This window comes from Oncorhynchus mykiss, chromosome 6 (genome assembly GCF_013265735.2).
Source record: "Oncorhynchus mykiss isolate Arlee chromosome 6, USDA_OmykA_1.1, whole genome shotgun sequence".
Taxonomy (NCBI): Eukaryota; Metazoa; Chordata; class Actinopteri; order Salmoniformes; family Salmonidae; genus Oncorhynchus; species Oncorhynchus mykiss.
Window position 1 is genome coordinate 37,036,553 of NC_048570.1, and position 13,255 is coordinate 37,049,807.

The following is a 13,255-nucleotide window of genomic DNA, read 5'->3' on the forward strand; positions in this document are numbered from 1 at the left end:
GCGTCATACCCAAGAAGACTCAAGGCTGTAATCGCCAAAGGTGCCAAAGGTGCCAAAGGTGCTTCAACAAAGTACTGAGTAAAGGGTCTGAATATTTATGTAAATGTAATATTTCAGTTTTTTATTTTTAATACATTTGCAAAAATGTCTAAACCTGATTTTGCTTTGTCATTATGGGGTATTGTGTGCAGATTGAAGAGGGAAAAATACAATCAAATCCATTATATAATAAGGCTGTAACATAACAAAATGTGGAAAAAGTCAAGGGGTCTGAATACTTTCTGAATGCATTGTACACACTCAATCAAAATGCTCCACAGAGATAACTTATCAACTTATTTTTTATTTTACAAATTGTGCACTACAGTTTTACATGTATTTGAGATGGTAATAGCTCAAGGGTAAAAAACAATTGGGAAAGGAAAATCAGTAACAAATAGGGTAATCTCATCCACCAGCCGGCTAACAATTGAGCATGGGGATGAGGTTACAAATAGAGAGGACACCAAAATGACAAACTCATATGTTAAGAAGATAAGTGAAGATATGATGCAATTTCTCTGCAGCGGTTTTTGATACTGTACACATTGCTTACCTGTAGGCTAATGAATTACACATGTAACATAAGTACTCACACTGCATTGCCCACAGAAACAAACTTTCCTCAAACATAAGTGTTTTGTATACAAATAAAATTAAGTTCCTTTTCTTATATTTCTTTTGACCAGAAAAAAAGGAAGAATGACATGAAATGACTGACTCATAAAATGTCATGACAATTATAATTTTACAGCTTACATGGAATGCTGAAAAAAAGGATACACAACTCATCCAATGGTGATTTTTGCTTTTTAACAGACCAAAGGCACAATATGTTTTATTTGAACTGACCAAACATTCACATATACCAAATCCTATGGTAAGGCTGAAGCATTTCTGAGTATGAATGTTAAACTAGTGAGCCTGACCAACTACTACGGCCAGTTGAAGACGATACTGAATTGGGAAGCAGCTGAGCTAGTGATGGTACCATTTCATTCAACGATCTACACACTGAGCACGGAGCCTAAAATGCTTCTAAAAATAAACAATATCACAGATTAAAAAGTTAAGAAAAGTCAACCCACAAAACGTATATTGAGCTCAGGTGGAAAGCATGTTTGTGCTATCATTATACCAACTCCTTGTCGCTCAATGTCATGCCAAATGTTTGGTCCCAAATCTGGGACCAGGTTAATAAACCTATATATTCATCTACATGCACTATTCTTGTCTGATTGACTCCTTATTTCCGGGGAGGCCTCGATTGCCCCTGTCTCCATCTCCATCTTCCATCTTCATTTCCTCCATGTCCTTTGCTCTGACAGACAGTCTATGGTCCTAAGGCCCTGAGGTGGGCTGCTCTACAGCAGTGGAGCTGTTTGAGCTGCGGTCGTCAGGTTCAAACGCTTTCCATACAACAATCCCAATGATGATGGCTGCCACGACAAACCCTATACCGGACAGCAACACTTTCATTTTCATGTGTTCCCACCACTTCTGTTGTTTAACTCTTCCAGCAGACTTTGAGAAAGCCTTACTCTGAAAACACATAATAAGATGTTAATATTAAGATAGTAGGATGTTAATACCAAGACTCTATGCATCTATATCTGTCAGAATATGGAGGAGGGGGGGGTCTGCTTTATCCGTGCAATTGAGGTCATGGTGCATTGTACATATTTTAAAATCCAGAAAGAACTATTCTGTCATGATACTTGACATTTTCTGACAATTTGCTAGACAGAAGCCTTTAGTTACAGTGCACACTACTTTCCCAATGATCTTCCAATGAATCGAGACTGTTCGTTTTTCTTGACGCTTCTGTTTTATTTTTCCCAGTAACCGAGTCAGCCAGCCAGTCCTCAGATAACTATGGCTGTGTCCCATGTGGGCTCTAGTCAAAAGTAGTGGGATAGGGAATAAGGTGCCATTTGGGATGCAACCCCAGTCAGCCACCTAGCGAGTCCTCAGAGAACTATGTGGTTGTTGTGATGTAACAGCCTGGCTGGGGAGAAATGTGGGAAAGCTGTGACCTGGTTGGTTGACCCCAGGATGGACCATTACGGACATGCACCCTGTGGCACATCCTGGACACCCCTCTCTCTATACCGAGGGAGACTAGTGGGTTTAATTCATCTTACAACAATAGGAAATACCTTTCTAAAAATATCACCTTAAACCACAACCAGGATGTAAATTGTACATTATTTCCCCTCTCCAATTCCACCTAAAGTGTATTTGTAAACACCAATATGACATTTCCTGCCTATTCTCTGGACTTGTTTTGGACCATGGAACATTGGAAAACACTTTCATGAGACACCAAAGCTGGAGAATCCAAAGGAGAACCCTATTGTGCTATTTGTGTATGATAGCATTGGAATCATCAAAGTAAGACCTTCAAAGTCAGTGTCTTCATATTACGAATGCTTTGTTTTAAGTCATGATTTGGTTCCATTAAAGACATATATTATTACATCTAGGGTACATCCCAAATGGCACCTTATTCCCGATATAGTGGACAATTTTTCACCAGAGCTCTCTGAGAATAGGGCTCCATTTGGAACATAAACTTCAATCACCTTCTCCAGAAGTTCATCGGCCCTGTTCTCCAGTTCTCCCAGCTTGCCTGACCTCTCGTCAGCCTTGTTGAGATTATCTAGCATGATCACCTTCACCTCTTCCACCTCCTTCTGGGCCTGCTGCAGGCGGTTCTTCCCATTCTCCTGAACACACAAAACATTTTTTTGTAGAGATTGATGTATTTCTCGTAAAAGGAATTTCAAAGTGGAAATTATAAACTTTAGAAGCCTTTTTAAACCTCAAATACACTAAATGTTTTACATTTTGCAGGAAGGTTATCCTGCAAAAGGGTGATCAAATTAAGATAATTACAACTGTAGCTCACACATTTTTCTTTATAGATTTGTCCCTATCTTTGTGTCACCATGTTCAAGGTAATATTTTGTATTTACTATGTTGTGTAACCTATGCAATGCTTAACAGTAGTACATTGTTAACACAGTAACATTAATCATTAGTCATATTGGCTGAGATATTACATTTCCATAGAGCAAACAAGACAGAACAGGAATTTGACACCCAACAACTGAAGTGGGGCAGGTTTTCCTGGACATCTGGATTACTCTGTTTTCTGTAGCCTCTGAGTCTGTCTGGAGGAACATGGCGGCACCCTACAGCTCTCCAAACAAATGAAGCACTTTACCCTGGGGCAACGAAGGTTGAACAACCCACTGTGACAATGACACTATTGGAGGCCACCAAAATCTACTATAAACTATAAGGGCCGAATCCTAACTGAGATGTGCACACTTAAATCATGTATTGATATCAACGGAAGACGCAAATCTCAAGTTACTAAAAATGTAAACAGGATATTTAATAATAGGTTGTGCAGAGCTTGATTTATATCCTGATGGGACTGTCCGTGACCTTTTGCCCTCTGAGCCGGGCAGGGAAGTGAGTGATTCAGGAGTCAAGGATGCTGAGTGCTCTAACACTAAAGCTCAGACACACCGGTAGGATTGTCAAACGTTTTCCCGCCGACAGTACTTAGCACTTCTGAACAGAATGTAGGCAGTCAATCTCTTTTGTGTTCATCGTTAGCCACTCAAACCAGATGGTGTCAGTAGCATTGTTTGGCCTTGCATGTCCGTGTGTGTTGCTTAGTTTACGGTCTAGATTCCAACGTTAGCTAGCTAGCTAATATTGTTATTTTGTAAAAAGCCATTGTTGAAACTTTCCAGGTGGCTATAGCTAGATAACGACCTAGCAAGATAACAAAGAAACAATTCAATTCCCTCTCCATAATCCCAAATTGTCAGTGCCAGCCAATAGCCAAATGTTTATCTAGCTAACATTAGCATATCCATTGTGATTTAAATATAATGTCAATACTAGCTAGAGTGGTTAGCTAGCTTTGAGGAAGTATTTAGGTTTGTGTGCATTGCGGATGTATATTTATATTATATTTTTTATTTATATTGGAGAAGCAGTTACTGCCTATCTTCACACTGTACTGTCTTTGGTACCACTTTTGTTCTAGCAAGAGAAGGAATGGCCTCACACTGTGAGTACTTCTCTGCAGTGAGATTCTCTGTTTCATGCAGGAAACCAAGAGACTGAACAAAACAAGTGCAATCTCAGCGAATCTGATGATTTCATATTTCACTGTCATTACTTCCTCGACACCCTTTCATACACACAAACATAGTGGGATATGACGAGGTTAGAACACTAGTTCAGTGCCCCCAGTGACAAGTTAGGACTAGCTGTTATAAGTTACCGGTCAATGCACCATGAGTTATACAAGCTTTAGTAAAAGCTGCTTTTCTTTCCCATTTATATTCACTATTACAGCTGTCATATGGTGAATAATACTACATCTGGATTGTTGTAGTTAAATTGGATATGCATGGCACTGATTTAGTTCGCACCACCAGTTAAGTTTTAATAGCTGAACAATAGTCGGTTTAAAAATCAACTGGCGACAAAGTCTTCACACAGGAACTGTTGCCCCTTCCAGGAAATAGGAAATCTTAAGTCTTATTACATACAGCCGGGAAGAACTAATGGATATAAGAGCAACGTCAATTTACCAACATTACGACTAAGAATGCGACTTTCCCGAAGCGGATCCTCTGTTCGGACCACCACCCAGGACAATGGATCTAATCCCAGTAGCCGACCCAAAACTACGGCGCCGCAGAAGGGGCAGACGGAGCGGCCTCCTGGTCAGGCTCCATAGACGAGTACATCGCTCACCACACCAGACTATACTACTCGCCAATGTCCAGTCTCTTGACAACAAGGTAGACGAAATCCGAGCAAGGGTTGCCTTCCAGAGAGAAATCAGAGACTGTATCATTCTCTGTTTCACAGAAACATGGCTCATGGATATGTTGTCAGACTCAGTTCAGCCACCCGGCTTCTCCATGCATCATGCCAACAGAGATAAACACCGCTCTGGGAAAAAGAAGGGCGAGGGTGTATGCTTTATGATTAACGGCTCATGGTGTAATCCTAACAACATACAGAAACTCAAGTCCTTCTGTTCACCTGACCTAGAAATCCTTACAATCAAATGCCAGTCATTTTACCTACCAAGAGAATTCTCATCAGTTATTGTCACAGCTGTGTACAATCCCCCTCAAGCAGACACCAAGACGGCCCTCAGGGAACTTCACTGGACTCTATGTAAACTGGAAACTATATATCCAGAGGCTGCATTTATTGTAGCTGGGGATTTTAACAAAGCAAATTTGAGAACAAGGCTACCTAAATTCTATCAGCATATTGATTGCACGACACGCAGGGCTAATACTCTCGACCACTACTACTCTAACTTCCCCACCCTCCCTTCGGCAAATCCGACCACGACACCATCTTGCTCGTTCCATCTTACAGGCAGAAACTCAACCAGGATGTACCAGTGACGAGAACCATTCAACGCTGGTCTGACCAATTGAAAGCCACGCTTCAAGATTGTTTTGATCACGCGGACTGGAATATGTTCCGATCAGCCTCAGAGAACAACATTGACCTATACGCTGACTCGATGAGTGTGTTTATAAAGAAGTGCATTGGAGATGTTGTACCCACTGTGACAATTAAAAACTACCATAACCCGAAACCGTGGATGGATGGCGGCATTCGTGCAAAACTGAAAGCGCGATCCACCGCATTTAACCATGGAAATAGGTCTGGAAATATAGCTGAATATGAACAGTGTAGTTATTCCCTCCGCAAGGCAATCAAACAAGCAAAATTCTAGTACAGGGACAAGGTGGAGTCACAATTCAACGGCTCAGAGATGAGACGTATGTGGCAGGGTCTACAGAAAATCCCGGACTACAAAAACAGCCACGTCACGAACACCGACGTCACACTTCCAGACAAACTAAACACCTTCTTTGCCCACTTTGAGGATAATACAGTGCCACTGTCGCGGCTCGCTAACAAAGACTGCGCCCCCCCTCCCTTCTCCGTGGCTGACGTGAGTAAAACATTTACGTTTTTAAACTTGTTAACCCTCGCAAGGCTGCTGGCCCAGACGGCATCCACAGCCGCGTCCTCAGAGCATGCACAGACCAGCTGGCTGGTGTGTTTACGGACATATTCAATAGCTCCCTATCCCAGTCTGTTGTCCCCACATGCTTCAAGATGGCTACCATTGTTCCTATACCCAAGAAGGCAAAGATAACTGAACTAAATGACTACTGCCCCATAGCACTCACTTCTGTCATCATGAAGTGCTTTGAGAGGCTAGTCAAGGATCATATCACCGCCACCTTACCGGCCACCCTAGACCCACTTCAGTTTGCATACCGCCCCAAAAGGTCCACAGATGACGCAATCGCCATCACACTGCATACTGCCCTAACCCATCTGGTCAATAATAATAGCTATGTAAGAATGCTGTTCATTGACTAGAGCTCAGCATTCAACACCATAGTACCCTCCAAGCTCATCATCAAGCTGGAGGCCTTGGATCTCAACCCCACCCTGTGCAACTGGGTCCTGGACTTTCTGACGGTCCACCACCAGGTGGTGAAGGTAGGAAACAACATCTCCGCTTTGCTGACCCTCAACACTGGGGCCCCTTCTGTACTCCCTGTTTATCCACGACTGCATGGCCATGCACTCCTCTACCTCAATCATCAAGTTTGCAGACGACACAATGGTAGTGGGCTTGATCACCAACAACGACGAGACAGCCTACAGGGAGGAAGTGAGGGCACTTGGAGTGTGATGTCAGGAAAACACCCTCTCACTCAAGGTCAACAAAACAAAGGAGATGATCGTGGACTTCAGGAAACAGCAGAGGGAGCATCCCCCTATCCACATCGAAGGGACAGCAATGGAGAAGGTAGAAAGTTTTAAGTTCCTGGGCGTACACATAACAGACAAACTGAAATGGTCCACCCACACAGGCAACGTGGTGAAGAAGGCGCAACAGCGCCTCTTCAATCTCAGGAGGCTGAAGAACTTTGCCTTGTCACCCAAAACTCTAACAAACTTTTACAGATACACAATCGAGAGCATCCTGTCGGGCTGTATCACAGCCTGGTACGGCAACAGCACCACCCTCAACAGCAAGGCTCTCCAGAGGGTGGTGCGGTCTGCACAACGTATCACCGGGGGAAAACTACCTGCCCTCCATAACACCTACAGCACCAGATGTCACAGGAAGATCATCAAGGACAACAACCACCCGAGCCACTGCCTGTTCACACCGCTATCATCCAGAAGGCGAGGTCAGTACAGGTGCATCAAAGCTGGGACCGAGAGATTGAAAAACAGCATCTATCTCAAGGCCATCAGACTGCTAAATAGCAATCATTAACTCAGAGAGGCTGCTGCCTACATTGAGGTCCAATCACTGGACACTTTAATAAATGGATCACTAGTCACTTTAAACAATGCCAGTTTAAATAATGGCACTTGAATAATGTTTAGATATCTTACATTACTCATATCACATGTATACACTGTATTTTATACTATCTATTGCACCTTGCCTATGCCACTCGGCCATCGCTCATCCATATAAATATGTACATATATGTACATATTCTCATTCACCCCTTTAGATTTGTGTGTATTAGCTGGTTGTTGGGGATTTGTTAGATTACTTGTTAGATATTACTGCACTGTCGGAACTAGAAGCACATACACTCACATTAACATCTGCTAACCATGTGTATGAGACCAATAAAATGTAATTTGAGGGATAGTCTGCTTATGGACTTCAGAGATATTTAACAGAGCTGGGTCTATATCTGTTATTAAATAAGAGTAAATATAGTAATGTCATAAACAAACATAAAAATATCTAACCATTTAAATGTGGTTGATTGATAGGTTAATATCCTACACTAAATTATTACCCTGGCCCTCTGATGACATTCACAAACCATTTTCAGGTTTGTATGCAGGTTTGGGGAGTAACGGATTACAAATAACGGTAACTGTAATCAGTTACGTTACCAGCAAAAATGTTGTAAACAAGTCACAGACTACTATGATGACACGCTAAATGTGTTTGATGGATCGCGGGAAAATCAGGCATACGTTTTTGTAGGCTACAGTCCAAGCTATGTCTTCCAATGGTGCAACTGCTGTTGGCATCCAAAGATGATCCAATTTGAATAAACGCTTGGAGGTAAGGACGACAGCAGTGATGTAGTCTATGGCGATACAAATATCACTTTTTATTGATATCCACATAGCGCATTGATGTGAGTCACACTGCTGCTCTCTCATTTAGCTGGTGGTTGTTGTGGATGGCTGTTCACAAATATACATTTGTATTTGAACCCAATAATGGTTTAATTAAAGAATTTTAAGCTGCCTATCAATCATTGTTTTTGAAACCAGTGGACAGCCAGTGGAAAATGCACTCTTGCAACAGCTGAATAGTGCGGATCCCAGCCTATGGAATGAAAGTGGGGCTATGATTGCTCAATCTAATTCATTCTGAGAAGAAAAAATATCCATAGGCCTAATGGACACGTGCTCAAACTCGCACACTTTTGATAGATTTAAGGGGCAATCTGTAATTGCTACATCCATTTTAGAATAATAGTGAAGACAATAGAGTTATGAAATAACACATATGGAATCATGTAGTAACCAAAAAAGTGTTAAACAAATCCAAATATATTTTATATTTGAGAATCTTCAAATAGCCACCCTTTGCCTTGATGACAGATTTGCACACTCTTGGCATTCTCTCAACCAGCTTCACTTGGAATGATTTTCCAACCGTCTTGAAGGACTTCCCTCATATGCTGAGCAGTTGTTGGATGCTTTTCCTTCACTCTGCGGCCTGACTCATCCCAAACCATCTCAATTTGGTTGAGGTCGGGGGATTGTGGAGGCCAGCTCATCTGATGCAGCACTCTGTCACTCTCCATCTTGGTAAAATAGCCCTTACACAGCCTGGAGGTGTGTTGGGTCATTGTCCTGTTGAAAAACAAATGATAGTCCCACTAAGCCCAAACCAGATGGGATGGCGTATCGCTGCAGAATTCTGTGGTAGCCATGCTGGTTAAATGTGCCTTGAATTCTAAATAAATCACAGACAGTGTCATCAGCAAAGCACCCCCACACCATAACATCTCCTACCCCATGCTTTATGGCAGGAACTACACATGCAAAGATCATCCGTTCACCCAGAATGCTTCTCACAAAGACACAGCGGTTGGAACCAAAAATCTCAAATTTGGAATCCACACCAAAGGACAGATTTCCACCAGTCTAATGTCCATTGCTCATGTTTCTTGGCCCAAGCATGTCTCTTCTTATTATTGGTGTCCTTTAGTAGTGGTTTCTTTGCAGCAATTTGACAATGAAGGCCTGATACACAGTCTCCTCTGAACAGTTGATGTTGAGATGTCTGTTACGTGAAGCATTATTTGGTCTGGTAACTCGAATGAATTTATCCTCTGCAGCAGAGGTAACTCTGGGTCTTTCATTCCTGTGGCGGTCCTCATGAGAGCCAGTTTCATCATAGCACTTGATGGTTTTTGTGACTGCAATTTTGTTCCGTATTGACTGACCTTCATGTCTTAAAGTAATGATGGACTGCCGTTTCGCTTTGCTTATTTGAGCTGTTCTTGCCATAATATGGACTTGGTCTTTTATCAAATAGGGCTATCTTCTGTTTTTACCAAAACAAAGGCGGGGTGACAGTTTTGTTATTGTTTCATCTGTTTCATCTGCATATTATCAAGATATTAAAGTGTCACCAACAAAAAGGTAAACAATAGGCCTATAGCAAATGCAGAATATGGCATATATTTTTCACATATAAACAGCACTTTTCAATATGGCTCAAAGCACGTCATTCCATGAGCGCAGCATTATTTTTCAACTCAAATCAATGAGCCCAATCAGTCCGCCATGACAACAAAATCATAAACAACAGAGTAGGGCTGGTGGCTAATAAGTCCTTGATTTTGATATTTCCATATTTCCAAGTCCTATTCTTGAAGATCAAGGGGTATAACATTTATTGGAATGACTGGAATTCTGATAGACTTTGGTTTTTATTAATGTAAAGATATAACTTGTAACTTAATCGTTTTATTATGTGAAGTAGAAGGCGATGGGTTAGAAAAAGCCTAAATAACCAACCCATAAAGTAAAATGTAACATTCATATATGGCCAGCTATGTAAACTTCAACAAGTTAAGTTACTTATTACAATTTTGGACAGGTAACTAGTAACTGTAACGGATTACATTTAGAAAGTAACCTACCCAACCCTGTCTGTATGAAATAATCTATTTGCATGAATTTGTTTGAATTGTGTTTGATCTCTCATAAGTCAAACCCAAATCAAATAAAAACTATAAAAGGGAATATTTAAAAGTATAATTCACTGTATCACACGATGTAGGCTACATAACAGTCAAGTTCAATGTAGGAAAACGGTCTAACGCAATTCAAAGCCAGGCAGTAGCCTAATATAGGCTATACACATACAGTGATAAAGGAACGCTTCTTACAGGTCTGTGCAATATTGAGGTTAATAAACTAAATTATGAATACATAAACATATATAAATATAGTATTTCTTAATCCTTTATTTGTCCAAAAAAATAATAGAAACTTACCATTGCTTTCACGTTACTATCTCTATTCCCGTCGTAAACTGTCACTGAACACAATGCATTGCGTCTTGGCATAAACTTTGTGTTCAAACAAATGTTGTCTTTATCCAAGATGATTTTCCGATATGACAAACTTTTATTTTAACCTTATCTCATTTGCAGTTGGCTACAGTTCGTTGCAATCTTTCTTTTAGTCGATATTCTTTATTTTTCCTGATCTACTCTCTTCCACTTTCACTGAAGTCTACTGGTCGGGTCGGGTGACATCCACCCCTTTTCTGGAAGTCAGCAGAACAGACCCTGTGACGTCGCGGCCGTAATGTCACTGAATTTAAATGCTGATCGGTAATATTAGATGCGTGATACTACATAAGTGAAAGGGCAAAACCGTACACCTTCCCTATCATTTGAAAATCTACAGATTTTACAGGCTTTTGACGAGTGTTATAGTGCCTTCATTATATATTCATATTCAGCCATTGCCTTTCACTTTCACCTAGGCTTACAATGCAGTGGTGTAAAGTACTTACGTAAAAATACTTTAAAGTATTACTTAAGTCATTTTTTGGTCATCCCTACTGCCTCTGATCGGGCGGAATCACTAAACACAAATGCTTTGTTTGTGAATTAATGTCAGAGTGTTGTAGTTTGCCCCTGGCTCTCTGTTAAATAAAAATAAAAACTACAAATAAATTGTGCTGTCTGGTTTGCAGAAAATATTGAATTGGAAATTCTTAATACTTTTACTTTTACTTTTGATACTTAAGTACATTTTAGCAATTCCATTTTCTTTTGATACACAATTATACTTAAAACCAAATACTTTTAGACTTTTACACAAGTAGTATTTTACTGGATGACTTTCACTTTTACTTGAGTCATTTTCTATTAAGGTATCTTTACTTTTACTCAAGTATGACTTTTGAGTACTTTTTCCACCACTGCTACTATGACAGTAGCTAGTCTAATGAGTGGGCTATATGACCATGATTTGCCTTTTTAGTAGAGGGGATTGAAAACAAAAACTGCATTTTATGACAAATTGGCCCACATTCAACAGGCTCCAAAACTTAAACAATGGGTGCTTGTCTGTGTTCACTGTCAGTAACGGTCAGTAGCGTGGCTCTGAAAAAATTTAGTCATGGACTACCAACTTCCATCCCAAATTCCTTGTGCTTCTAGTGTACACCCTGTTCTGTTAATACTGTATTTCAATTATAGTTTAACTCACAGCCTTAATCTGTATTTATTCAGTTATAATACATAATAAATAACGCTCACCATAAGAGTTACAGTTGATGTAAACCTACATTCCACTTATGACAACTGACATAGCACAGTCATAATATGAAACTTTCATGCAAGACATCTAGGAAAGGAAGGGAGGAGTGGGGTGAGAGAGCACAAACCCCACAAAAAAAAAGAAAAAAGAAAATTGAAAGTGAAGTAATACATGCGAGAGGAAGTAAAACTTTTCTCACAGTAAAATAAACTTAAAAATGTATATTCCATTTTGTAGGGAATTCACAAGTTTTCAGTAGGAAAATGCAGTCTGAGTAATTTGATCACTGAGCTGAATGCACATTCTTACATTATTTCATCATTACAACTATTTCCATCAAGGTTTTGTGACATGAAACCAGCACAGAAACATGCATGTGAACGGAAACCACACTTTTTGTCTGAGTGCACTGTGTACCTGTATGCTTAGTATATTTGTAATTAAGGTCATGCAGGAATATCTGTTGTCCTCCATCTTACCAATATGACATTAAACCAACCAACACTAACGTCATGTTTTCATACATTTTCATTAACTGTCCTTTAACTGTAATAAAGAAATCATAAATGGGTTACCTGGGAAGGCAGGATTTTCTCTTTATCGCCTTCATCTGTCAACATTGACTTAATGATAAACATGAATAAGAAGTAAGCTATAACCCTGGTTGCCTGCCTTGGCTTTATCAGAGCATACTAGAGCTGTGCCCAGTGTTGGGGCCCTTAATTGTGTATGGGGGCAGGTATGGACTGGGACCACAAATCGGCTAACACATTGCCCATTTTTTTCCCTTGAGGCCCCTACATTTGGCAAATAATTATCATTCTGCACAAAACCCCCAATTTAGAACGGTCCACTGGGTTAAATATGGACAGGCCCATCCGGCATTTACCCAAACTGCCCCATTTCCAATCCATTTCTGTATGGGGGCAGATGACAGCCACCATGTGAGGCTGTGTCAGGTCGTGTGGTACTAACCAGACTCTCTCAGGCCTAGTTAACAATGGGTCAAGTCTGGGTCCGTTCCACACCAACACAAAGAACATATTCAGTCCACTCGGCCCTCCCTCCTTATCATTATGTAATATGGAGGAATGAGGACTCACATCCACATGACTTCCAATCAGAATCCGGACAGAATGCCTAGATACCATTTCCTGTCCAGTATAAATGGGCTCTTTTAGTTTCTTACATTGGAATCTGTTGTTTCAGGAACACATGGTTGGTCATAAGGATTGCAAATGTAAATTGTTATGTGAGAAGTACCTTGGTAAGATAAGATTAGCATTTTTCA

The 13,255-nt window shown here is 40.6% G+C and overlaps 1 protein-coding gene across 1 annotated transcript; it reads right to left on the reverse strand.

The window, feature by feature from the left end:
* Positions 1 to 886: 886 nt before the first annotated feature.
* Positions 887 to 10,725, reverse strand: vamp5 (vesicle-associated membrane protein 5). Its single transcript, NM_001160626.1, is given in 3 exon segments — positions 887 to 1,581; positions 2,625 to 2,768; positions 10,686 to 10,725. Coding segments are annotated over 3 exon segments (348 nt in total). The 5' UTR covers positions 10,689 to 10,725; the 3' UTR covers positions 887 to 1,380.
* Between the last annotated feature and the right edge of the window lie 2,530 nt (positions 10,726 to 13,255).